Here is a 25,430-nt window from a genome sequence, read left to right as displayed (position 1 = left end):
AGGGCACCCAAGCCCAGCACCGCCACATTCCAGGGGGCTCCGGGAGGTCCCTGCCGACCCCCTGCCCCACCCCAGTCCGCTTTGACTATTAATACATATCCACGTGTTTTATCTTAAACCTTCCAAATCCCTTAGTTGAGGAACTAGACAGAAACGGTCCGTGGCAATGCTCTCCTGCCCCAAGGACACTGGATTTATGCGCGCAAAGCTGTCCTTGGTGTGAGTGAGCGCCCATAGGCTCACAGGTTGAATACAAACCTTGGGCCAAGCCAGGGCCCCCGTCCGCGCTCCAGCCTCCGCCATCCAGCTCTCTGCCCACAGCCTCCTTGCCCGCCCTGCCTTTCTCCACCAGCAGCTTCTTCACTCGGTGTCCACACTCGCTGTGCTGACAAGAGTTAGTTCCTCTGCTTCCTCCCTGACACATGCAAGGCCCCCCACTCAGGGTGTCTTTCTGCACCCAGATAATTCACAGTGTGGGGCGTGGTCGCCAGGCATGTGGTCTGACCCTGAGAAAGGCGTGCGTTCAGCAGAGAAGACACCGTCGCAGTCTCCTTGGCCTGTCCCTGAGCTCATGGCAGGGAGAAGGGTCCCACAGAGGAGACCCACACAGGGCTCATTTAAAAAGGTGACGTTTACCTAAGGTACCTTCCAGGCAGTGAAGGTGAGCTTTCCTCTGGGTCCTCACGCTCAGACCCACCCACCCTGGAAACCCGTTCTCATGTCTGAAAGCGTCCCTGCGGGGACTGAATGCTAAGAACCCCCTGGTCAGCGCACCGCTTTCGTGCAAGACCTTCCCTGTGAGTCACAACAACGCCGCTTCACCGCGTGACCACGTATGTGTCTCTACTGTAAGAATACAGAGTTTCCGTACAAACTGCTACATAAAGAATGGATAAACAAGGCCCTACTGTGTACCACAGGGAGCTATAATCAGATCCTATGATAAATCACTATGGGGAAAAAAGACAAAAAAGAATATATAGGTAAAACAGAATCACCTTGCCATACAGCAGAGGTTTAATACAACGTTATTAATCAACTATACCTCAATAAAATTAAAAAATTTTTTTTGAAATTCTAATGGCATCTATTAACCAACGGCACTTGTGTGTCTGACCGAGGGAGGCAAACTGTGGCATTTTTAAATCAGATTTCCCAGGTTTTAATCAAATTTCTCTGCAAAGCCTGAGGTCCTTAGTAGTCACCAGACACCCGAGGGCAGGCCACGCCACACAGCAGCTGGGCCAGGTTGCTCAAGTCCTCGGGCACCTCTGTCCTGGGAGCCCTGTGCTGGCGGGGGTGGGGTGGGGGAAGACTCCACAAGGTCACTCCCCTGCTGACACCCAATGCCCATTTAATGATACCGAGATCGAATGGCCCGGACGCAGTTTCCCATCTTTGGGTAGCAGCTGCAGTTCTGCAGCTCGAGGTATTGCAACTGCAGTGCAGGAGTTCAGCAAGAGATCACTTTGCAGAATTAATGTGGAACGGAAGGGGACTTCCCTTGACTCAAAAGAGAAAGGGGTGCTTTGCTTTTAAAGGAGGCACTTCACATAATTTCTTACTTAGCTTAATTCCTCTTAACCTTTATTTTCTAAAACAAGAACTTCTGCCAAAGAACTTTGTGAATAACATGCTGCTCATATGATTCAGCAGGGGCTAGCCAAAAAAGTTCGTTTGGGAGCGCCCAGGAAAACTGGGACGAACTTTCTGGACAGCCTAATAGATATTTAATTCAGTTCTGCCCATAATTAAGGATAGAATATATTATAATCTGGAGGATAGATATGTACACACATACTATTTAACTCACTTTCACCTTGATTTGGTAGAAATTTTCCCTTTGTGTTCTTGGTGAGAGTAACTTTCTCTTACTTTGTGAGACAAATGGTAAAATGATTTCCACCACGGAAACCAAAGGGAGTCCTCCTTTCAGGTTCAAGGTCATCTTTCCCGAGTCCAGTGGTTCAGGTAGAGGGGACAGCCACAGGCCGCCAAAAACACTTACTACCAGCAGAGGAGGGTGCAGTGTGGATACTCAGTCAAAGGCGGAGAAACCAGGATGGGGCAGCAAAACACTGTGGAAAATTCTTCTTACAGCCCTTTTAAGGCTGGGGGCTGGAGGAGAAGCAGGGGAAGCAGACGAAGGAACGAGCCACCACTCCTGCTGGAGGCTGGGGAACGCAGCCCCCGCCCCAGGAACTGATGAAGCCGTGGCACTAACCCCTGAACATCCCTGCCGGGGGTTCCCAAAGCACAGGGAAGGGGCTCCCGGTGTCCTGCACTCAGGGTGTGCAAGGAGTTACTACGTGAACAGCAACATTCTGAACAGACATCAGCACCAGGCAGTCCGAACAATCAATCCGTCACTTAAAATCTCTGACTCGGGGAACTGCCTGGGGGTCCGGTGGCTGGGACTCAGCACTCTCACTGGCGGGGCCTGAGTTCGTCCCTGGTTGGGGAACTGAAGTCTCATAAACTGCGGAGCGGCCGATAAAGAATAAAGAATAAAATTAAATCTAAAACAAATAAATAAAATCCCTAACCTAAAAACCGAGGTGGCCTCCAATGCGTACGCTTTATGTCCATCTAGTGCCGGCTCTTGGTGTCAGGGTGATTCCTAAAGCCCAGGTGACATGTCTCAGACAGACAGGTGACAAAGGCCCACAGACAACGAGGTCTACGCCTCCTCTCCACCTCCCAGTGCAAGTACTCCTCCCTGAAGCGTCTCCTGAAAACGCCTCTTGGAATGCACTTTAACAACTACTCTGGGCCAGGTCCAGTCCCCAGAGTTGTTTACAGAAGAATATGAGTCAGGCTCCCACCCTCGCCCTTAACCAGCCTCATGGCAGGGGAGGGGCTGCAGGTAACCCCAGCATTAAGCAGTTTCAGCTCAACTGCAGAGTTCAAATAACTAACTTGAGAATTCAGGAGGCTCTATTTCCATTTTTTAAAACGGTAAATGTGATTCTAGGTGGGAGAGGCACTGAGAAAATGTCAGACCCATGCTTCTCCAAGTAAATCAAAAGAAAAGCCCCCAAATTAAAATACTAAATTAATTCTAGAGGCAAAATATCATAAAAGCTAGAACTTACTTCCAATCGTATTTGTATTTCCAACAAGGAGGGAGGGCGTGGTTGATCTACCTTCAAATATTTGTTTAGTCTTTGTCTGCATGTAAACACAGGACAAGTGATGCCCAAGAAACGTGGCTGCTGCCCTACTGCGGGCTCACTTCCCAGCATCCCTGCTGGCCTGGGGGGTGGCCCTTCTCTCAGGGACATCACACCCTCCTTGGCGGCTTTCAGCTTTCCACCACTGGGACCCAGGTATGACTCCCCTAACTAAGCCCCTGGGCTTGAGTTTCTAGTGACCTCCAACCTGCTTTCGCAGCCACACGCAAGAGGTTTCCTCCTCAAGTTCAGACCTGTCCACGCCCCTCCCCTGAGTTCACTCAGAGCGGCTGACCCTGCAGGCAGCGGGAAGGGGCGAGAGTGAGCGTGAGGGACTCACCCCCACGGGGAATGTGACGTTGGGAACCTGGCAGAAAATGCAGTTTCACAAGAGGCTGGAAATCCAGTTTTATCTGAAGCCTGACGAGTTTTAAAACACTGGTTCAACTTAGAAAATGTGACTACGTGAACCAGACCAGACTCTGTACGAAAATCCGCTGTGAGAAGGCATCTGGCCCCCTCTCCAATACAACAATGTTCAAATCTTCCCAACAGAGAGAGCCCTCCGGGGGGGCCTGGCGTGGCTGCTCCCGAGACCCCCAGAGGCCGAGGCCCACAGGAGAAGGCGGAGCCTCTGGAGAGGGACTCCTTCACCCACCACGTGAGCTTTAAGGTCAGGGGAAAGCCCACCCCTCAAGCTGCGAGTGAGAGAGCCCTCATGCCGCCCACGTGGCTTCTGGCTCCGGCTCGAGGTGGTGAAAGAAAGCAGCAAACAGCATTAATGGGTGTGTAAACACCACGCTGTCCACTTCCCAGGAGGGCCATTTCCCCCCCTGGCCATTTCATCCGGCGTTTATTCTGTTCCCTGTATCACTTAACGGGGTTTCAGGTCTCATGAAACCTATTACAAAGTGTAAAAACCGCAAGGGAAGTATTTTTAAACGGGACTGTTTGGGTAGCCTCAAAAAATAATAATCTGTTCTTTCACGTTTTAATTCAGAGGATGGGAACTGTGGCTCCACAGTTGGAAGCAGCATCTCCTGGTTCCTTTAGGCCGGGAGGCTGGTCCAGTGTGATCCACGCGGGCAAGTGCGCTGTGCGGATCGGACGGGTCGAGTGTCCAGGACGCCGCGCCTGGCCTGACCAGGACCAGAATCACAGGAGGGACAGGGCCTGGAAGGGACCCTCCTGGGGGCCCACTGACCAGCCCAGCCTTACCTCCTTCTGCTGCCGCTCCAGCTCCTTCATCCTGATCTCTCGGGCCTCCGCGCGGGCCGCACGCTTCGCCGCCAACCTGGCCTCCGCCTGCAACAGACCCAGAGACTGTGTTAGCAGACAGACCAGCGGCTCCTTTCCAGGCTCCGGTCAACCATGGTGCTCTGGTTCGGAGGTTACCAAACACACAGTAACACAGACCCGTACGTGTTAAAGAGGGCCCAGGAATCACAATACTTTTCAGTAGTCAGGATTGCTCACTCTGCTAAAGGCCAAGCAGGCGCTGTTCTGAGGGCTTCACACACATTAAGCTGTGGGCTCATCATAGCAGCCTTGTTGCAACGATCATGTTATCACACCCAGTTAACAAGTAAGAGACCTAGGGCACAGAGAGGGCAATGGGCCCAAGGTCACACAGCCCGTCAAGTGGCAGGACTGGGCGGTCTGCATTCCTCTGGAGGGATGACAGATTAATGCAGGAACAGAGCATCAGAGCTGGACAAGACCCTGGGGTCACCAGTTCAAGTGCTCCCTGTACAGAGCAGGGAGCAGAGACCTGGAGAGGCCACCAGACCCATCCAAGGTCACGGGGCTGGGACTCTGCCCCTGCTTCCCAGAACTCTAGTCTGGTCACCCCTCGCTGTTCCCTGCTGCCTCCAGGCTCAGCACTGGAGCCTGGGCAAGCCCCACCTTCTCTCAAAGCATCTCAGACCAGAGCTGAGTGGCTCCAGCTGTTTAGAAAGGTTACATTAAAACAAAACCCGACTCCATTTAACTACTAGTCAACTTGCAGCTGATTTCGCACGCAATATTCTATTTAAAAGCTTTCAAAAATGCTTGACCAAGACTAACCAATGCCGTGGGACCTGGTGCTTGAACCCTGTTTCCTGTTCTACAAATCTCGAGCTTATGCACTGCTGCAGGTGATAAACCGGCCCAGTGAGCTAAATGGTGCAGAGGTGCCAGGATCCAGGTTTCCTGCTGTTAAAACAAATCCGTTTTCCTTTCCACTTAAATTTTTATGGGAATTCACTTGTAATGCTTCCAACAGTTCTGACCCAGCTTTCACTGTTCCTTAGATCATCCTAAAATGAGGCCACTGAGACGGCCAGCATGCTTCTGGTGTGGTCACTGTGTCTGGCTAGCTGTGAGGCGGCCTGAGTCCTCTTGTCCAATTTTGAGGGCGGGGCACCCTGTACCCCAAACTCCCATCAGGATGGTGGGTCCTGATGTCTACGACGCCCCTCACTTCCACCCTATAATTATACTGCATGTGTGTGTGTGTTAGTTGCTCAGTTCTGTCCGACTCTTTGCGACCCCATGGACTGCAGGCTGCCAGGCTCCTCTGTCCATGGGAGTCTCCAGGCAAGAATACTAGAGTGGACTGCCATTTCTTTCTCCAAATTATATTGCATAGCGCTACAAATTCATCTTCTTTCTAAATTCTAATCTAAGTTGAAAACTGGCCTTAGTTGGCCTGCCGCAGTTTGGCTGGCTAATGTCTTTACAAGGAATTTATTCTATAACCTGCTTTGTTCATGTGGTTTCTTGATCAACCAACCCAAGCCCAAGTCCTTCAAATCAATGGTGTCAAGAATCAAGCTCCATCAGAACTTTGATACCTCGTTGCCATTTTCAGCTTTCTAAACCATGTTACACTGTGTGATGAGCCAAACTGGAGAGCCGGGGTGTCGTGTGGTGGGGGGGAAGGATGGGGGGAGGTCCAACAGACTGGCCCCTGGCCACGCGGAGTCCCGACAGCCCCGTGGACGGGCCAGCAAGAGATCTGCACTCACGCTGAGCGCAGTGGCCTCAGAGCCCTGCCTGGGGAGCCGTGGGCTCCAGATCTGTAGGCTCAGGGTCCACGCCAGTGGGGAACCAGGCAGTCAGAGTCCCTCAGCTTGGGAGGAGGGCAGTTGGGAAAAGCAGAAAGAAAGCCAAGGAGGAAGAGAAGGGGGATGAGGAGTGAGGATGTAAGAAAGAGCCCAGGGGCTGGAGAAGGAGGGGCTGCTGGCGGGGGACAGCGAGAGAGGTGAGCGGCGGGCAGGACTCCAGGTGGTCCCTGAGATGCCCGTCACCGATGTACACGCTGCACACATGCCTTGCCCCTGAGTGTGGGCAGAGCGCTGTCCAACGGGTGTCACCCTGGGGCTGGGTTACACCACGCTGCAGAGACAATTGCCCCGGTGAGCAAGATCCCCTCAACTGCAGACTTGAGTTCTGTGTGGGCCTGACCTCACCAGAGGAGGCCTGGAAAGGTGGGTCTAGAGATCAGAGTCTCCTGCCTGTGAGGGGCCACGCGACAAGGAGTGTGGGGGCCTCTGAGAGCTGAGCGTGGCCCCAGCGGATGGGAATGCGGCACCCTGGTCCCACACCAGCAGGACGAGACCACCACCAACACCCATGGGAGCTGGGCTCAGGACCCTGCGCTCCAGAAAAGACTGAGCCCAGCCAACACCCTGACTGCAGCCTGTTTGATACCCTGAGCAGAGGACCTGGGAGGCTGCGGCCAGACTCCTGACCCTCAGAATCTGTGAGCTGAAAAACGTGTGCTGTTCCAGGCTGCCATGTTTGTGGGCACTGGGTACACAGCAGTGGAGAACTGGCCCAAGTGGGTGAGGGCTGGATGACTCCTGCTCACACAGCGTGGGAGCCTTTGCGATCAAAGGGAGCCCAAGCCCGTGGTCGCCCAGCTCCTCCCTGGCCTGTCTGTCCTGCCCTGCTTGGGACAGGAGCAATGATCCTCAAAGGGACCTGTCTGAGCAGGTAGCCCCCACCTCCTGGGGTGACCTCCCCATCAGACTGGCAGGTCTCCCAAATCATGGCCCATCATCAGACCCTGGCTACTCTGGCGGGTCACCCTCCCCCCAGGAAAGGGCCCGCCCCCTCTCTGGTCCTTACATCCATCCAGCCTGTCTGTCCCGTCCATGATCTGAGGGACCTGGGCCTGTATTGCTAAAGGGACCACATGGATGAACCAAGTCCTAGGACAAACTCCCTGCTAGGATACAAGCTAATCAACCTTGCGGACACGTCAACACAGCCACGCTTCACCTTAGATCAGAAGGCGGGAGGGAAGGAGAGGATTCAGCACAGTTTCAAATGCTTGCAGTCACCACCATACGAAGTCCCTTCATCTCATGGATTCTGACATGACTCATACGTGGAGAACAGGCTCTCACGACACAGGAAGTAGAAACAACCATGCTTGCCTCTGGGACTCTGGCTAGAAGCTGACAGATACACAAGCCAACGTTTCAAGTGGCACAGAACCTACACACAGCTAACTTCACCAGCACAAAACTAGTACCAGCAGAACAACCCTGACATGGCCTGAGATGCCAGAGAGAAAACCACACAGATCCCCGATAACACAGTGCATCCTGAAACACTCATGTTGCCAAGAACACAAAACGGACACAGAGCATCCCGAATACCCATCCTTCAAGACAGCAGCAGAGGAAATCTCCGGTAAGATCAAGTTGTCCAGGGAACTAAAAAGTACCAAATAGCGATGGTCCACCCTGGTGACCTGCAGGCATGAGGTCACTCACCCAGCATTTCCAGCGGGGCCCAGCCCTGCCCTCTAGCTGGCGACCATTGGGTAGCAGTTCTGACGGTCGATGTGCCCACAGCCAGAGCCTCCATGGTGCAGGACAAATCCACTTCAGACTGACACTTTGTAAAATACCAACTCACATGCCGGGGGTCACAGCCACGTTGGACTGTTTAAGTTTCCTAATGCACTTTCACTTTCTGCCCCGTGCCTGTAGGGGACGGGCTGCAGGACCCTCGCCACCACCAGCCCAGGTCATGCAGCACTGCTGAGCCAGCCAGGGAAGGCTGGGGCCCAGTCTCACGGGTGCACACAAAGCAATGGGGGGCTGTGGACAAGTGACGAGTGCTACATTGGGTGAGAAAAAAAAACGTGCTGGGCTGCTCTGGAGGAGAACACAACCCACTCGGGGATCAGGAGCCCTGAGCCCACCCTGAGGAGCAAAGAGAAAGCCGGGGCGAGGGGGCGGGTGGCGAGGTGCCAGGATAGGGCCTGGGCCGGGGGCGGGGGGTGGTCCCCAAGGTCTCAGGCATCCCCCACAGCTGCAGCCCTGGTGTCTGGAACCTTATCTCAGGAAGGAATGCGGAAGCACTGACAGGTTTGAAGGAGGAGGAACACAGTGGGGTCTGACTTCTGATTTAGAAACACCGCTCTGGATGAGGGTGGGGAGCGGGAGCGGGGGTGGGAGGAGGGACTTGAGACCTAGGAGGCGAGGAGGGGACGCTTCCGGTCAGAGAGCCTGTGAGCATAAACCACGTGCCAAGGATGATGCTGAGCAGAGATGGGAGAGGATTCCGGAAGGAGGTCAGGAGCCCGAGGCCCCAAGGAGGCCCCCGAGGCCCTGGGAAGCTGAGAGCCATGGACGAGAGCCCAGACCCAGGCCCACGCAGCAGGCCCACCCAGACTCACACGGTCTGCTGACGCCCCTGGCCTTGAAGATGGCTTATTTCTCCACCTTGACCCTCTGCCCACCCAGCTCCCAGCCTCACAGGAGATGATGACCAAGGGGAAGGATGGAGAGGGACTGACAGACCCACGGAATTCAGAGCACAAGCTACGACCTTCGCAGGGCCTTGGAACCAAGCGCATGCGCACACTGCGATAATGCAAACGGATGGCCCACGAGGACCCACCGTGCGCACGAGGAGCTCTGCTCAGTGTGGAGGCAGCCTGGACGGGAGGGGAGTGTGGAGGGGGAGGGACACGTGTACCTGAGCGGCCGCGTCCCGGCCTGGCCACCTGGGACTACCAGAACATTGCTCGTCGGCTATGACGTGAGGTCTCTCAGTCGTGTCCGGCTCTTTGAGACCCCACGGACCGTAGCCTATGAGGCTCCTCCATCCATGGGATTTTCCAAGCAAGCATACTGGAATGGGTTGCTATTTCCCTCTCCAGGGGATCTTCCTGACTCAGTGATCGAACCCAGGTCTCCCACGTTGCGGGCAAACGCTTTACCGTCTGGGCCACTAGGGAAGCCATCAGCTATATTCCAATACAAAATAAAAATTTAAACACACACACACATAGAAAAGCACGAGTCTGCACAGGCTTCCTCTCCCACCTGCCTCCCCAGCTGCCAGTGGTAGTCCTTTCGTACTCACTGGAGGTCAAGGTCCGCGGGTCTCCCCCTGGTCACTGAGCCCCAGGCCTGCCGGCTGTGATGCCAGGGCACCGCAGGGCTGAGGTCCACCTCCCCCGCTCCCTCCAGAGCTTGGCCGTCGGGCCCCACCAGTCCTGCGGCTCCTCCGTCAGTCCACTATCCCTGGAAGGGGCTCCGGACCCCAGACCCTCCTTCCTTTGCCCAAGATCATCTCTGTCGAGATACTAAGGAGACATTCAGGGCCTCACGCAAGCTGACAGCTGCGGGGCTGGTGGTGGGATGGGGGAAGGGTCTTGCTCCCTAGCAGCAGCAGCAGCAGGAGCAGCCCCCCCCCCCCCCCCCCCCCCCCCGGGGCTTGTTAAAGATGCAGAATGCCCAGCTCCACCCAAGACCGCTGAGTCAGAGCCTCGGGCCACGCCCGTCTGGGCTGCAACATGCCCCGGGTGCTGGCTGCTCCTCCAGGGCGACGACCTCCGCTTTCTGTTATTCCATCTCCGCTTGGGTATGTTTGACGTTTTTCATAACAAAGAGCAAACATTTTTGAAGGAAGGAAGGAAAGGGTGGGGGAAGGGAGCAGAGGCTGAGAGGGAGAGAGAGAAGGAAGGAAGGAAGTGAAGGAGCCTTGAAACCAAAACCAAGCTCCCTGCTGTGAGAAGGTAGCCTTGGTTCTGCCACTAAACACCCCTGCAGTGTTGCCCCCACCCCCAACCTGGGCCCCCCTCCCTGTCCCGCCGAGACTCCAGGACCAAGGAGGTCGGAGGGGGGGTGGAGGAGCTGACCCGGCCAGGCTTCCTCTGATGAGATCCAGGCTCCCCAGCTTTCTCAGGACAGTCCAGGGCTGGAGGGGAACGAGAGCCAGAGGCCCAGCCCCTCCCAGGAGACACAGCTCCCCCATCCCCAGGTCCCACTTGACCTGGAACCCCACAAACAGAGCCTTACAGATGCTGGGCTTTAAAGCAAGGCAGCCTTTGACAATGGAGATGGTTGGGGTGAGAAAGTTTCTTTTATCGCCCCAGTGGCCTCAAAATAATCCTCAAAAGCTGAACCCCTGATTCCAAAGTTCCACTTTCAACATTTTATTGGTGATAAACAAGATAACACTCTGACCCTGAGGTGACCGGTATGGTCTGAGAGACGCTAAAAAATACACAGAGCAGCACAAGTCTGAGTTCCGGGGACTTCTGAACAAAGGGTTAATTAAAAACAGACGGGCCCACCCAGTCAGAGCCTGGGGTGCCAGCCCTGCAGTGCCACCCATGGTCTGGGACGGAGGTTCGGAGACCTCCGGCCAGCAGCCCAGCCACAAGGGCACACGGGCTGGCTGGAGAGACAGACAGCCAAAGTATTGCTGATACGGTCAGATTAAAGGGACAAAGTAGGTGATTAAGCAATTAATTTCACTAGGGGACTGTAAGTAGAAAAACTATGGGAGACTCTTGTAAGTTAATGATTACTCAGAAAAGCAGGTTTGCTTAACTGCAAAACCAAGCAGGCTTGCCTAACAACAAAATCACCCAGCAGAAGCCTGAGACATGTGCCCAAACAATGAAACAATGTTGGCATGAGATCCACATCCTGCCCAGTGAGCTCAGCAAGCTGATGATCCCTAGGGTATGCTCAGGCTTCACAGGTGGTAAAGAACACGCCTGCCAGTGCAGGAGATGCAAGAGATGTGGTTTCAACCCCTGGGTTGGGAAGATCCCCTGGAGAAGGGATAGGCTACCCACTCCAGTATTCTTGGGCTTCCCTGGTGGCTCAGATGGTATAGAATCTGCCTGCAATGTGGGAAACCTGGGTTTGATCCCTGGTTGGGAAGATCCCCTGGAGGAGGGCATGGCAACACACTCCAGTATTTTTGCCTGGAGAAGCCCATGGACTGAGGAGCCTGGAGGGCTACAGTCCATAGGGTCCCACAGTCGGACACGACTGAAGTGACTTAGCACACATGCACGCAGGACATGCTCTCTGCACACACATTAAAAAACAATAATTTGTGAACCTGGTTTGACCAAGTAGGACCAGAAAACTCCTCTGCTCAACCTGGAGGAGAAGCTGATAAGGGAGGCGCGACATCTGCTCAAAAAAGACAAAGATGGTCTCCTTTTCCCACTTTTTGTTTGATTATAAAACTGTAGCCCAGTAAGTTTTCATTAAGTCATGTGGTACCACCTTGCCTGCCCGCCCGTAAGCCTCACAAGCATCCTATTCTAATAAATCACTTCTTTTTTTTTTTAATTGAAGGTTAGTAACTTTACAGTATTGCATTGGTTTCTACCAAATAACAAATCACTTGTTACCTATAACTTTTTCTCTCACTGAATTCTTTCTGCACTGAAACAGAAAGGTCTATGGTACCTGAGCTCTTCGGAGCCCCAGAAATGACACCCAGTGGTTTCAGTGCTTCTCTATCTGAAATGCCCTTGAGGCAGGCGCAGACCCAGACAGGGCCAGAGAAAGGCTGGCGAGCTATGTGAAGATGTCACCAGCAAAAGCAGGAGTTACTTTGGTGACGGGTCTCTATGCCAAGGGCTCGATGGGCTCTGGTTCTAGATCAGACCACAGAGCAAAAGTGGGTTCTACCAGGATGAAACATCAGAGTCAGTGGATAAACAGTCAGACGCACCCCTGTTCTATCAGGGACCCCGACAGGCCCCCTGCTCGGACTGCTCCAAGGACCTCAGCTGCTCCTCTCTTCAGGGAACTCAGGGACAGCCCAGCCTGGCCTGGGGACTGAGCAAAACTAAAGCAGAAGTGATTCACCAGGGCAGGAGGAGAAAGTGGCGAGGTGTGCCCTGCCTCTTAGGCCGGCCCCGGCACAGCTTCCTTCCTCCCCCCACCTCCTGTCTGTGGTGGGGGTTTCGTAAGCAGGAAGGGGAGACTCTGCCCAAGGGTGGAGTGACCACACACCACCCCAGTACCCTGCACCCCAATTTCAGTGGCGTCTGGGGGGCTCTAAGAGCTCTAATACTCATTGTATCCTTTTGTGGCTGCTACCAATTCAACCCCACATCTTTAAAAAACAGACATGTGGTAAACGCCGGTGGAACCCAAGTCCTGCCTGCTTGGAGAGGACAGAGGTGCCTGGAGGCAGACTCAATATTTTTCTGAAAAGCCCCACATGAAGTCCAGAGTCCTGACTCTGCACACTTTCTTCCGAGCTCCAAAGCTTTGCTGGGATTCAAGCAAAGTGTGGAATTCTATATCCCCACATCCCTTATCCCATGTCACAGAAAAAGCTCCTCCTCTGTTCTTAGATTCTCCTGGGGCTCCAGAATTCTACATGGAAAGGGGCAGGGATTTATGAGCCATAACTCTGGTGTGAGTCTTGGGAAATGAGCTTGGCAGCTTTGTCATCTCCTCCCTCTCCGCAGAGAAGCCCCGGGGCCTGGAAAGGGGTGTCGCTGCTGGAAGCAGCTCCCACCCCGCCCCGCAGAGCCCAGGAGACTTATGCTCTTGGCTGACATGTGGATCAGTGACCCCAAAGCTCTGTGATGGGAGAGTTTTCTTCCAGCCACAGGACATGTTACCACGGTATTTATCACCTCTTGGGAAAAGTTAAAGGACTAAAGCGCACACACACTTTAATGTAAGAGGAGTACCAAGGGGTTGAAGCCTGAAGTGGGACAAAGAACCGGTTTTGTTTAGAAAGAAGCAGGGGCCCTCCGTCCATCCACATGTGACTGGTCCCTGGAATGAGGAAAGAACAGATGACCAAGTTCGCAGACTCACCGGAGCACACACAGGGCCCCAGGCTGAAGGGACTTACACCGCTGCACTCCGTGCAGGGACACCATGAGGCTCTAACACAGAAGCCCTTCCCTGACCTGCCTTTAAAAAAAATTTTTTTGTAGAATTGATTGTGTCAGTTTCCGGCATACAGCAAAGTGATTCAGCTATTTTTCACACTCTATGCTATTATATTAACAGGTTACTACAAGATATTGAATACAATTCCCTGTGCTGTAGAGTATAGCCTTGGTGTGTGTCTATCTTATACACGGTACTTTGGATCTGTTAGTCCGTAGCTCCTCGTTTGTCCTGCCTCCCTGCCTTTCCCTTTGGTAACAGAAGTTCGTCTTGAGGTCTGTGAGTCCGTTTCTGTTTTGCGTACAAATTCTTTTGTATTCTTTAGATTCCACACATAAGTGGATATGTCTAGGAGTGGGATTGCTGGCTCACATGGCAACTCTATTTTCAGCTTTTAAAGGCACCTCCACATGGCTTTCCACAGTGGCTGCATCAATTTACCTTCCTACCAACAGTGTAGGAGGGTTTCCTTTTCTCCACACCCTATTCAGCATTTATTATTTGTAGACATTTTAATGATGGCCATTCTGACTGGTGGGAGGTGATACCCGACTGGGCTTTTAATTTGCATTTCTCCAATAATTAGTAATGCTGAACATCTTTCCATCTGCCTGCTGGCCATCTGTATGTCTCCTTTGGAGAATGTCTATTTAGGTCTTGTCTATGTTTTGATTGGGTTGTTTGTTTTATTGAGATTGAGTTGTATGTAGAAGCTGTGTGTACATTTTGGATATTAACTGTTTGCTGGTCAGATCCTTTGCAAATATTTTCTCCCAGTCTTTTCCTTTTGTTTATAGTCTTGTTTGCTATACAAAAGTTTTTGAATTTAATTAGGTCCCATTTTATTTTTGCTTTTATTTCTTTTGCTTTGGGAGACTGATCTAAGGAAATATTGCTATAACTTATGTCAGAGAATGTTCTGCCTATGTTCTCTTCTAGGGGTTTTATGGCGTCATGTCTTTTACTTAGGTCTTTAGACTATTTTGAGTTTATGCTTTATATGGTGTGAGGGAGTGTGCTAATTTCACTGATTTACATGCAGTGGTCCAGTTTCACAGCACCACCTGTAGACACCGCTTTGCCGTTTTACATTCTCGCCTCCTTTGCTGAAGTTGGACCAGAGGTTTGTGGGTTTATTTCTGGGCTCTCCGTTCTGGTGATCTACGTCGTTGTTCAGCTGCTAAGACGCGCCCGACTCCGTGCAATCCCATGGACTGCAGGTCTTCACTGTCTCCCGGAGCTTGCTCAAACTCATGTCCATCGAGTCGGTGATGCCATCCAACCACCTCATCCTCTGCCGTCCCCTTCTCCTTTTGCCTTCAATCTTTCCCAGCATCAGGGTCTTTTCCAGTGGGTCAGCTCTTCGCACCAGGTGGCCAAAGTACTAGAGCTTCAGCTTCAGCATCAGTCCTTCCAATGAATATTCAGGACTGATCTCCTTGCCATCCAAGGGACTCTCAAGAGTCTTCTCCAACACCACAGTTGGAAAGCATCAATTTTTCAGCACTCAGCCTTCTTTATGGTTCAACTCTCACATCCCTACGTGACTACTGGAAAAACCATAGCTTTGACTATATGGACCTTTGTCAGCAAAAGCATGGGATATCTTTCCATTTCTTTGAATTATCTTCAATTTCCTTCAGTTCAGTCAGTTCAGTTGCTCACTTGTGTCTGACACTTAGTGATCCTGTGGATTTCTTCAATTTCCTTAATCAACATTTAATAATTTTTAGCATACAGCTCTTTTACCACCACGGTTAAGTTTCATCCTAGGTTTTTTGTTTTTTTTTTTTTGATGTGATTTTAAACAGGATTTTTTTTTTAAAGGTTATTTTCCTGATATTTTCTTATTAAAGAAATGCAACAGGTTCAGGTTTCTAACCCTGTATCCTGCTGTCTTGCTGAATTCATGTATTAGTGCTAATAGGCTTTACGTGGCGACTTCACGGTTCTCTGTATAGGGCATCATGTTATGTACAAACAGTAGCAGCTTGCCTCTTCTCTTCCAGTTTAGATGCCTTGTATTTCTTATTCATCTACTTTTAGTTTGGTTGTGCTGGGTCCTCGCTGGCCTGTGCGTTCTTTGTGCTCTCTAGTTGCGGCGCACAGGCTCCAGAGTGCACGGGCTCTCCAGTTGTGACGCATGGGCTTAGCTGCTGAGTGGTATGTAGGACCTTTGTTCCCCGATCAGGGATCAAATCCATGTCCTGTGCATTGGAAGGCAGATTCTTAACCATTGAACCACCAGGTAAGTTCTGTATTTTTTTTCTCGTCTGATTGCTATGACTAGAACTTCCAATATTATGCTGCATAGAAGTAATGAGAGGGGCAACTGTGTCTTATTCCTGAATTTAGCAGGAAGGCTTTCAGCTTTTTACCATTGAATATTATGTTGAATGTGGGTTTATCATAAATGGCTTTTATTACATTGAGATATGTTCCCTCTATAACCATTCTGGTGAGAGTTTTTACCATAAACAAAGGCTGGATTTTGTCAAATGCTTTTTCCACGTCTACTGAAGTGATCACGTGGTCTCCATCTTTCCTTCTGTTGATGCGGTATATCACGTTGATCGATTTGCTGATGTGGAACCGTCCTTGTGGCCCTGGAATGAATCCCGCGGGACTGTGTGCATGACCCTTTCTATGCAGTGTTGTATGTGCTTTGCTAATATTTTGCATCTACATTCACAGCAACACTGGCCTGTACCTTTCGTTTTTTTGTAGTGTCTGTGTCTGGTTTTGGCATCGGGGTGTTGGTGGCTTCACAGGATGAGTCTGGGAGTGTGCCCCCTTCTTCAGTTTTTGGAATGGTTTAAGAAGGATACATATAAGTTCTTCCTTGTATGTTTGGTAGAATTCCCGAGTGAAGTTGTCTAGTCCCAGACTTCTGTGTGCAGGGAGGTTCTTTTTTTTTTTCCTCCCTAAATTTCAGATTCTATTTAACTTCTAGTGATCAGTCTGTTCAAATTAGTTGTTTCATCCTGACTGAGTTTTGGCAGGCTGTGTTTCTAGAAACATGCCCATTTCTCCTAGGTTGTCCAATTTATTGGCACACGGCCATCCATAGTATTTATAACCATGATTCTTTGTATTTCTGGGGTCTCAGTTGTTATTTCTACTCTTCCATTTCTTCTTCGATTTAGGTCCTCTCCCTTTTCTTCCTTGGGGAGCCTGCCTAGAGGTTTGCTGATTTTCCTCATCCTTTCAAAACACTAGGTCTTGGTTTCATTGATCTTTTCTGATTTTTTAATCTCTATTTTATTTATGTACACTCTGATCTTTATTATTTTGCTGAGTTGACTTGGCTACAGGAACTGACAATAGCCACCAACTTTTGTTTTCTACATAGACCCCCAACTCCTCATATGCAGTAGATTCTAAAAATAGCGTGCTAGTCAAAGTAACCAAGTAGATGGGGCCATGTGTTCTCCCGCACAGGCAGGAACAGGAGAGGGAACATCCAGCTGGCAGCCCAGAATCAGTGGGCACCCGGGTCTCTGTATGTGTGTCCACTGCCCTCCCTGCACCCCTCAGCTGCCACGGGGATTGGACTCCAGTCTCAAAATTTCATCTTTCCAACCCCCTCAATCATGGTAAGTCCCTCCACGAAGGGGCCTGCCTTTCCAGCCACAGCTGTATGATCGCCAGGGAGGAGAAGGCACTTTGGGATGACGCTGTCAGGGAGCATGTGCCAGCTCTCAGAGGGCATTTAGGAAATGCTGGGGGGAGGGGGCAGGTGTTGGGAAGTCACAGTGATTGGAGCAGAGACTGATGGCATTTGGGGGCAGGGCATGGCATGCCAACCATCCTGTCCTCGGGCAGGCCTGTACAATGAGGAATTTTCCCACCAGATCTAAAAACCACATTCATAACTTTCAGACCTACAAACTGATCTCGACTCACATGTAAATTCAAAATGTTATGGGTAGTTTCAACATACATCGAATATTCCAGGAATGCAATCTGCATGGAAATCAGGAAAGATTATACACGGCTTTGTTCAGAACCTTCCCAAGAGTTATTCACAATATTCACATTCTGTTCCTGCACTTTACTTTCATTTGATTTCTTTTTAATGTTATGGTGCAAACATTATATTGACTTGAAATTATGTGTGAAGGTAGCTTCTACCACCTAGGAATTTCATTTCTGGTTTAGTAACAAGGATATTAAAAACTTGTTATAAAAAGGGACATTGGGTCTGACATGACTGGGAACCACTTTTTTAAAAGTCTGGGGTGCAATGGGGACGCTGAACCCCTCTATTGCATGTCCACGCTTGTTGAAACAGCCTGACCACAGGTTCAGGGCACAGGTCTGGGGGCCAGTGCTGAAGCCGCAAAATAAACAAGTTATCAACTTCACTTGATGATATGGAGGACATACAGTTAAGGACTAATCAGGCTAAAGTTTAATTGGTTATTTAAAACACTATGTTTCCATCAAAACCAAATCAGATGAGTTATGGACTATAAAATGATCAAGGAATTTTATAATAAAACAGCAGCCTTCAAAGAAGCCTTGACCTCACAAGGCCACCCGTGTCTGTGCCCAGAGGTTGAGTTCTGGCGCCGCATCCTCTGGTCTCGGGGGACCAGGCGTAGAAACCACCTCTCCTGGTGGTGGTGTTCTCAGCAGGGTCCAGGGTTTCCAAAGACTGAGACTGTCCTGAGAGGGGTCTCAAGACCAAGCTGTGAGTGCTGGCTCTGCCACTCGCCCATTATGACAACTTAGACAAATCACGTCACTTTGGAAACCCGGTGACGTGGTCTCTAGGAGCTTGCTTTGCCTCTGAAATGTTTGGTCTACAAAGGGGTGAATTATCTGTTACACTGAGACTGTCCACAGAGTTCTCTTTCCCCGTTTTGCTACTGGAAATCTCCTGACTTTTCTTCTCAGAGAAACACACCAAAAGAACAAACATTTTCATCACGAACAAAAGTGTTCATGTTACTTAACAGAGAGCAGACTAATAGCAATTACCTACTGAAACTTCACAAAACGATCTTCAGCTTAGCAGTGACCCGTACTCAAGCTGATGAACAAAAACAGCGCATACTTAGGGCTTCCCTGGTGGCTCAGTGGTAAAGAATCCGCCCTCCAGTGCAGGAGACACGGGTTCGATCCCTGGTCTAGGAAGATCCCAAATGCCATGGAGAAACTAAGCCCGGTGCCACAACCACCGAGCCTGTGTTCCAGAGTCTGAAAACCGCACCTGCTGAGCCCAGAGGCCGCATGACCGAGGCACGAGCACCTAGAGCCCGTGCTCTGCAACGAGAGAAGCCACCGAAATGAGAAGCCTGTGCACCGCAACAGAGAGCAGCCGCCGCTCGCTGCAACTAGAGAAAGGCTGTGTGCAGCAATGAAGGCCCGGCACAGCCAAAAATAAAACCGAATGATTAAAAACTAAAAAAAAAAACAAAAAACAGGGCACAGTATTTTCCGTGCAAAAAGTTCTCCTCTTGCTGTTAATACATCTTAAATGTTTTTCTGAGATGAGGGATGTTCATACTTCCTTCAGGGTCTCAGCATATTGGAGCTACAAGCAAGCAATAGTCGCAAATACCCTCATGTGTGACTGACAAGTGACAGGTGGGAGCAGCCTGGCCTCACGTGAGCAGCGCTCCCCGTGACAGGTTCCCTCCGGGCAATCCATCTGGTCTCCGTGGCCTTCGCTTCACCTGCTCCGCTCAGGTTCTTCCTTGTAAACCGCATACTTTTCTCGCTGTTCAGTCACTAAGCTGTATTTGACTCTTTGTGACCCTCCATGGACTCCAGCCCAGGCTCCTCTGTCCATGGGATTCTCCAAGCAAGAATACTAGAGTGGGTTGCCATGTCCTTCTCCAGGAGATCTTCCCGACCCAGAGATCGAACCTGTCTCTCCTGCACTGCAGGCGGATTCTTTACCAATGAGCCATCTGGGAAGCCGCCCCACCCCCCACCCCTTTGAGATGACACAAAACACTGACATTGTTCCTTCTCAAAAAAAAGACTTGATGCTCCAGTAGCCCCATGCTTTCCCACGCAGGCAGCACACAGCTACTGACACCCTTTCCTCTGCCCAGGTGATCCTCCTGGAACCAGCCAGGAAAGGGCCAGGAGCCCTCAAACATCCTCAGCAGGCTCGTCTGTTGGGATGGTGGGGAGGAGCTTTACAATACATGGGAATGAGGCTGGTACCCAGCAGTTCCCGCTGCGGGCTGACCCAAGTGACAGCTAAAACGTGGGTACGGTATGAACTACAGAAAAATAAAAATTCTGGCAGCTATGTGGTTTCTATTCATGTCCTTATTTAGAAAAAATAGCCCATTGAGTGTTCTTTTGTCTGAAAAACTACCAGAAATAGAAAGGAAATGTTAATCAAATCAAGACTTCAGTTGCAAAGATGTGTGTCCTGAGAAGCTGCCTTAGCAGAAAGACGTCCTTCGGCCCGAGCCTGGGGCTGACGGCCCAGGGCTCAGAAGGCAGGCTGACAACAGCAAGAATGCTCTCCAGCCGCCTCGCCAGACCTTGCCTGAGCAGGCTGGACAGGGGTGGCAGTGACCATCATCAGCTCTGAGCCATCCTGCCTGGGGCCCAACGGGCCCCGCGGCCTGTGGCTGTGCAGTCTTGGGAAAGTCCCCTGAACCTTCTGAGCTCATCTTCTCTTTATGTGTAAGTGGAGATAACCTAACTGCCCCTGAGATACGCCAGGGCAAGGGAAGATTTCTACAGGAAACCCTGAAGATCGCTGACACAGCAGGGGTTTGGGAAGCGCTACCAACTGTGTCTACCTACACACTGTCTCTGTCCCAGCAGCGTGAACTCAGCTCAGAGGAAGTTTACAAGACAAGGGAGAAGACGAGCATGCTGAAACACCCACCAGGAGTAAGTGTGCTGGGGAGATAGCCCACCTACACCAAAAGCCCACTCCTGTTTCTCTCCCCGCAGGGAGAATTCCACCCCCACCGGCCAGAGATAAAACAGACCTGAGGATCAGAAACCATGTTGCTCTGGTAAGCTCTAGGACACAAACACATAAATGAAACATTTTAGTTAAAAGGAAAAGTAAATCTTTATAGTAATTTAAACTACAAAGTAGCCCTCCTTCAGAGTCCAAACCAAAGTATTTACACAGGTTTTAAAGGTGTCAGCTTATAGCCTGAAGGAGAAAACCACTTGAAACTCCGGCCCTTCCCTAAACAAAAACATCAGTCTCAGAAAGGGGATTTAAGTAGTGGTCCACCATTAAATGCACAGGAATTCTGAATCACTGAATCTTGGATGTAGTCAAGACAGTGCTTTGTTTAAATTAGAAGTTCATTTACTTTTTCTAGATAGTCTGAACCGTAAAAGTTCTGGTAAATCCAATCCATGAAAATATGGAAATAACCTGCTTTAAAACACACACACACACACACACACACACACACGTGAGTGTGCGTGCACTAAAACTGGGGTGCCCCAGAGTAAAAGCAGTGAAGTAACAAAAATTCCTCTCTCTCTGACCCATGTCTAACATACAGTGAGATATAGCAGCCTTCCTGCTCTAACAGGTTAGTAACCTGAATCCTATGGCCAATGGGGCTCCGAGGTCAAAACTTTTAAGTATGATCAGATATTCTGGAAACACTGGCATATGAGTAATCAACCAGTCATAAACATTTCCTTTGCTGAGTCACACAGCCTGATTTTTCAAGGATAAGAATTTCCTCCTGAACATTGCCTTTTGAGGAGCAAACATATCACACCAACATGCGACCTTGTAATTCTGTAGAAACTAGATAAGAACCTCACTGTTAATCAGGTAATACTCGGATCAACTTTGTCTGAAAACACTTGAGCCGCTATAAATAACGCAATTTCCTGTGCTCAGTGTAAGCGGCAGTGTAGACTGCAGGATCTGAAGAAAAAAAAAAGGGTGCAAATGAGGCTTCCGCTCCGTTGACATAAGTTCAGGCTGAACAGAAACTAATTCTTAAAGAAAAGGGGAAATTGAGTCTCCATCTTTGCCCTAGTGGGACACTTTTACTACTAAGAGAAAAGACCTAACTTACTGCTTTTATATCTTAAGAGCTTGGGGCAATGACGCACCTAACACAAACCAGGGTTCCAACACCCAGTCTCAGGCTGAGCCTAGCAGGGCCAGGCACCCGAGCGCTGCGTGTTTCTACTCGCCAGGGCCAGTGGACCCGGGCACAGGCACCTACGATGCGAGGAGACTTGGGGGGTCCACGTTCCCCCGACAGCCTCTCTCAGGATGGGGCTGGGTGTTTGTGAGGACCCTTTGCTGCTCAGTTCGTGGGAAAAAGCCAGCTGACACAACCAGCGTGCACACGGGGAAGCTGCCCAAGTTAAGGAAACACGGTTTCCACACCGTCCAGTCCTGCAAGGAGCCTGGACTTCCTGCTCGGATCCTGCTTTTTGCTTTGAGGTGGAGCTAGACAAATCCATGTCCTCCTGCCAATCCCAGCCCTGGCCTCACACCCATGGGGCCCCGGCCCTCCTCCTCCTCCACTGGGGACCACTGTTCCTGGGACACAGGGTCACTTAGTGCTGAACACAAGCCGGCACAAACCAGTCTGAAATGCCCACCCTTCTCTGGCTGGAATACTAATGCCCAGGGTGGCCGCTGGGTAAGTCCTTCGGACATGGCCCACCCAACACCCCACCCCCACCCCACCCCACCCCACCTCACTTGTTTCCTTTCAACCACTAACGTCATAAAACAAGGACTGAGTTTTACTTCTGTTCCCCATGTTCTGCTTAAAAAAAAATTTTTTTTTTGCTGTTTTTTTACTAAAAACAAACAAACCCCTCCTTAACAAGCCCTCTCCCAAACAAACAAAAACTCTAACAAGTTCACAACTGATTACTGAAAACCCCTGGGACCAAGGATGTTTCAGAATTCAGCATTTTTGGGTTTTAGAAGGGTAATAAGAGGCATACACTGTATGTTCTCTAACGACTCAGAGTAACAGTCCTTAATCAAGTACCTTAATGGGGCTGCAGAGAAATGTATGCGCATTCACACTAAGAAGAATAAAGACTGAAAATAACCTCCCATCAGCCAAATAAATGGGACCTGGAGAACTTGGCACAGGACCCCACAATACGATGAGACTTGGGAGGGGACACAAATAGCCTCCCGTCACTGCCAAATGAATTCTGCTCACAACTTACAAAAAAGAGTAACAGCCTTAGTTTTCTGACTATACTAGATCCTGGAATCGTGGGCAGGAGGGGGTGGGCACCTTCTCAACGAGCAGCTGTTCCAGTCTCTCCTGGCTCCGGCTCCCAGCAGCATGTCTGTGAGGCACACATCTCCACCAGACCCGATCCCGAGGTAAGTTAAGGCTTAAAGAGACGCCGCATCGAGTGCCGTTGAACAAGAGGTGCTGTTTCTACTCCTGCCTCAAATCCTGCTCCCCACAGTCACTCTGTTCTTCTCCGTGCCCAGCAGTTCATTCCTCTGAGCTCGAATCTTGCCCAGGACTAACATCAGTCTGTTCTTGCCATCTATGGCTTGCCTAGGCGGCTCCTGGAAGCACCGGCCTTTCTCAGAGCATTCCCATCCTTCTTTCTTCCAAGGGCCCTTCCCTGATGCTGACGCAAGGCTCTCTCTGCAGGTTCCCAATTAGGCCAAGGGGTAGGAACCAGCTCCAAGGATCTGGTTCAAGGCTGGAACCTAAGGCCAGAGGAGCACACCGAATGTGGACATTAAAAATAATACCCACCTGACAGTCCTCAGGAAGGAATGTGATTTTCAAGTGTGTGTTCATCAGAATCTATTTCTACACTTCTTTCTGGGGTTGACCAGGAAGCTGAGGGCAGAGCAGTCTTATTCATCTTGAACCTTCCAGAAACACTCAGTAGGGGGTTAATTCCTGCCTGGTGAAGGAGTGATTATTGGGGGCTTACACTTCGATTAAGGTTCCACAAAGGCCCAATAAAGTGAAAATCTAGGGTCTCTCTCTCTCTACAGTATTAACTTAATAATGTATGTCTTTTCCAAATTGCACCCTTTCACTTTTAAATATTCCCATTCATGATCAGCCACAAGCCACACGAAAATAGGTAATTACAAACCTTCCCCACTTCATCCCCTGCTGGACTCTTAATGCCTCACATCCATAGTCCCAATACTGGGTGTTGAGCTGAATAACTGCAAAATCCCACAGATGAAAGGTCCCCACCAGACGGAGAGACCCCAGGAGACCAGCCAAGGAGGATTTGGGAACTGGAATCTCGGGGACTAGAGAAGGCTCTAAGGCCCAGAGAAGGATAAACACTGCAAACCACCCAGCCGCTGGGGGTGCCAGCCTCAGGCTGAAGGCACCGCCCCTGGGCACCAGTGTCCAGGTGCTCTGTTTTGTAAAACACCAAACCAGCAGTTGTGAGTGAAACTCTATAGACCACGCGCAGGTCTCAGATTTCGGCTGGATCCGCGGACGAAACACCCAACTGGGCAGAGCCCGACAATGCGGCCTGAGCGGACTAGACCGAGTTCTTTTCCGCGGTGGCGAGGAACGCCGTCCGGGGAAACGTGTTTTCGGGGTGCAAGGCGGGCAGCACAAACGAAACCGCGAACTGAACCGAGAACTCCCTACCCCCGCCCCGCCGCACATCCTCGCGTGGGGACGGACTTTCGCTTAAGGGGGTCCCCGGCCAGGCGGGGCCCACCCACACCTCACCAGGCACAGATGGCTGCGGTGGAAGGTGGCGCCCGCCCTCGGCCGGTCCCAGCACATCCACAAGGTCCACACATTCGTAGTCAGAACCAAACGTTTCGGAGATGTGTTGTCCTCTTACCAGTCTCTGAGCTTCTGGGCTCAGGCAGTCTATCTCCTGGTTCTGCGCGGCCGCAGGGTTGGTCATCCTGCCGGCTGAAGACCACCTTCTCACACAGCCAGCAGAGATCCTCAGTGGACGTCTGGCTCCCGGGATCCGCGGGCGGGCTCTCAGCGCAGCCGCATGCCGAGAACGGCGGGATCGCGTTGCCTGAGACTACCCGCGCGTCGGGACGGCAACCTCGCCCTCGCCCGGGCGGAGCGCGCCTCCGCGGTTCCGGGGCTCGGGCGCGGCCGCAGGGGCGGGGCGCAGGTGGCCGGGGCCCGCGGGCCGGGGCGGGGGGCGGTGCGGGGAGCCGAGGAGACTGGCCGCCCCCCCCGCGAGCTCCGCCCCTGCGCTCCGCCCTCGCCGCCCTCCGGGTCCACCGGGCGCGCTCCGCCCCCACGCCGCGCCCCCCGGCGCGGTCATTAATCACCGGCAGCCCCCTTCGGTCCCCACCCGAGGAGAAAACCCCCGGCCGGCCCTGGTCACCCACCACCCGCGGAGGGAGGGCGAACTGAGGAGTTTTGGAAGATGCGGGAGCGGGGAGGTGCGCACGGGGCCTGGCTCCCCTTGGGGAGGGGTCGGTAAGGGGGCGGGTTCTGCACGGGGGCGGAGCCCTCCGGGGGCGGGGCCCTGGGGCGGGGTCCTCCGGGGGCGGGGTAATGGGGGCGGCGTCCTCTGGGGGCAGAGCTGACAGTCTCTCCAGGCCCCGCCTGTGCCCCCGCCCGCCGCCCCCGCGCCGTCGGTGCTGGGCTGCGGCCCCAAATTCAAGCCAAGTTGAGCTTCTACGGACACGACAGCCTCGCCCGAGCTCCGCAGCGTCTGCTGGCCGGGGTACCCCGTTAACGCGTCCCCCGGAGAAAGGGCCGCCTTCTAGGGCGAGCAGAATGCGCTGCCCGCCGGGGTGAGAACAAGCATCCGGTGGCCGAGTGCGCCCCCCCGCCCGGCTCCCGCTCAACAAGCTGCGGCAGAAGAATAATGTTCGGCGCGGATCCGGGGTCTCAGCGCCGGGGTTGGTGGGGGCGGGGGGGTTGGCCGCACCGTCCAGGGTCCTGCGGGAGGTCGTGCGAGGCTGGGGCCGCGCGGAGGGGAGTGTCCGCGGCGGGATGGGGCCCCCGCGGCTCCGCACGCGCCTCCTCCAGCCCCAGAACACGCGTGACTCGTTCTTTAAAAGTCCTACAAGCAAATCATGGAAACGTGTCCCGACCTCGCCAGGCCGGGGCGGGAGCGACGGGAAGGAAGGACGCAGATTTTTATGGGAATG

The 25,430-nt window shown here is 51.9% G+C and overlaps 1 protein-coding gene across 48 annotated transcripts in view; it reads right to left on the bottom strand.

Moving 5' to 3' along the window:
- LRRFIP1 (LRR binding FLII interacting protein 1) overlaps nt 1-25,430 on the bottom strand; it is a 161,489-nt gene that overhangs the window by 68,680 nt on the left and 67,379 nt on the right. For 38 of the 48 annotated variants that reach the window (NM_001102308.2, XM_005205022.5, XM_005205023.5 and 35 more), the window contains exon 2: nt 4,392-4,478. In NM_001102308.2, coding sequence (NP_001095778.2) covers nt 4,392-4,478 — 87 coding nt within the window. Of the gene's footprint in view, nt 1-4,391; nt 4,479-24,145; nt 24,374-25,430 lie in introns of those variants that run through there. The other 10 variants (XM_005205025.3, XM_005204994.3, XM_059884890.1 and 7 more) reach the window with 2 other exon arrangements.

The sequence above is a fragment of the Bos taurus genome, chromosome 3, assembly GCF_002263795.3.
Source record: "Bos taurus isolate L1 Dominette 01449 registration number 42190680 breed Hereford chromosome 3, ARS-UCD2.0, whole genome shotgun sequence".
NCBI lineage: Eukaryota > Metazoa > Chordata > Mammalia > Artiodactyla > Bovidae > Bos > Bos taurus.
This window is presented reverse-complemented; position numbering and strand designations above follow the sequence as displayed.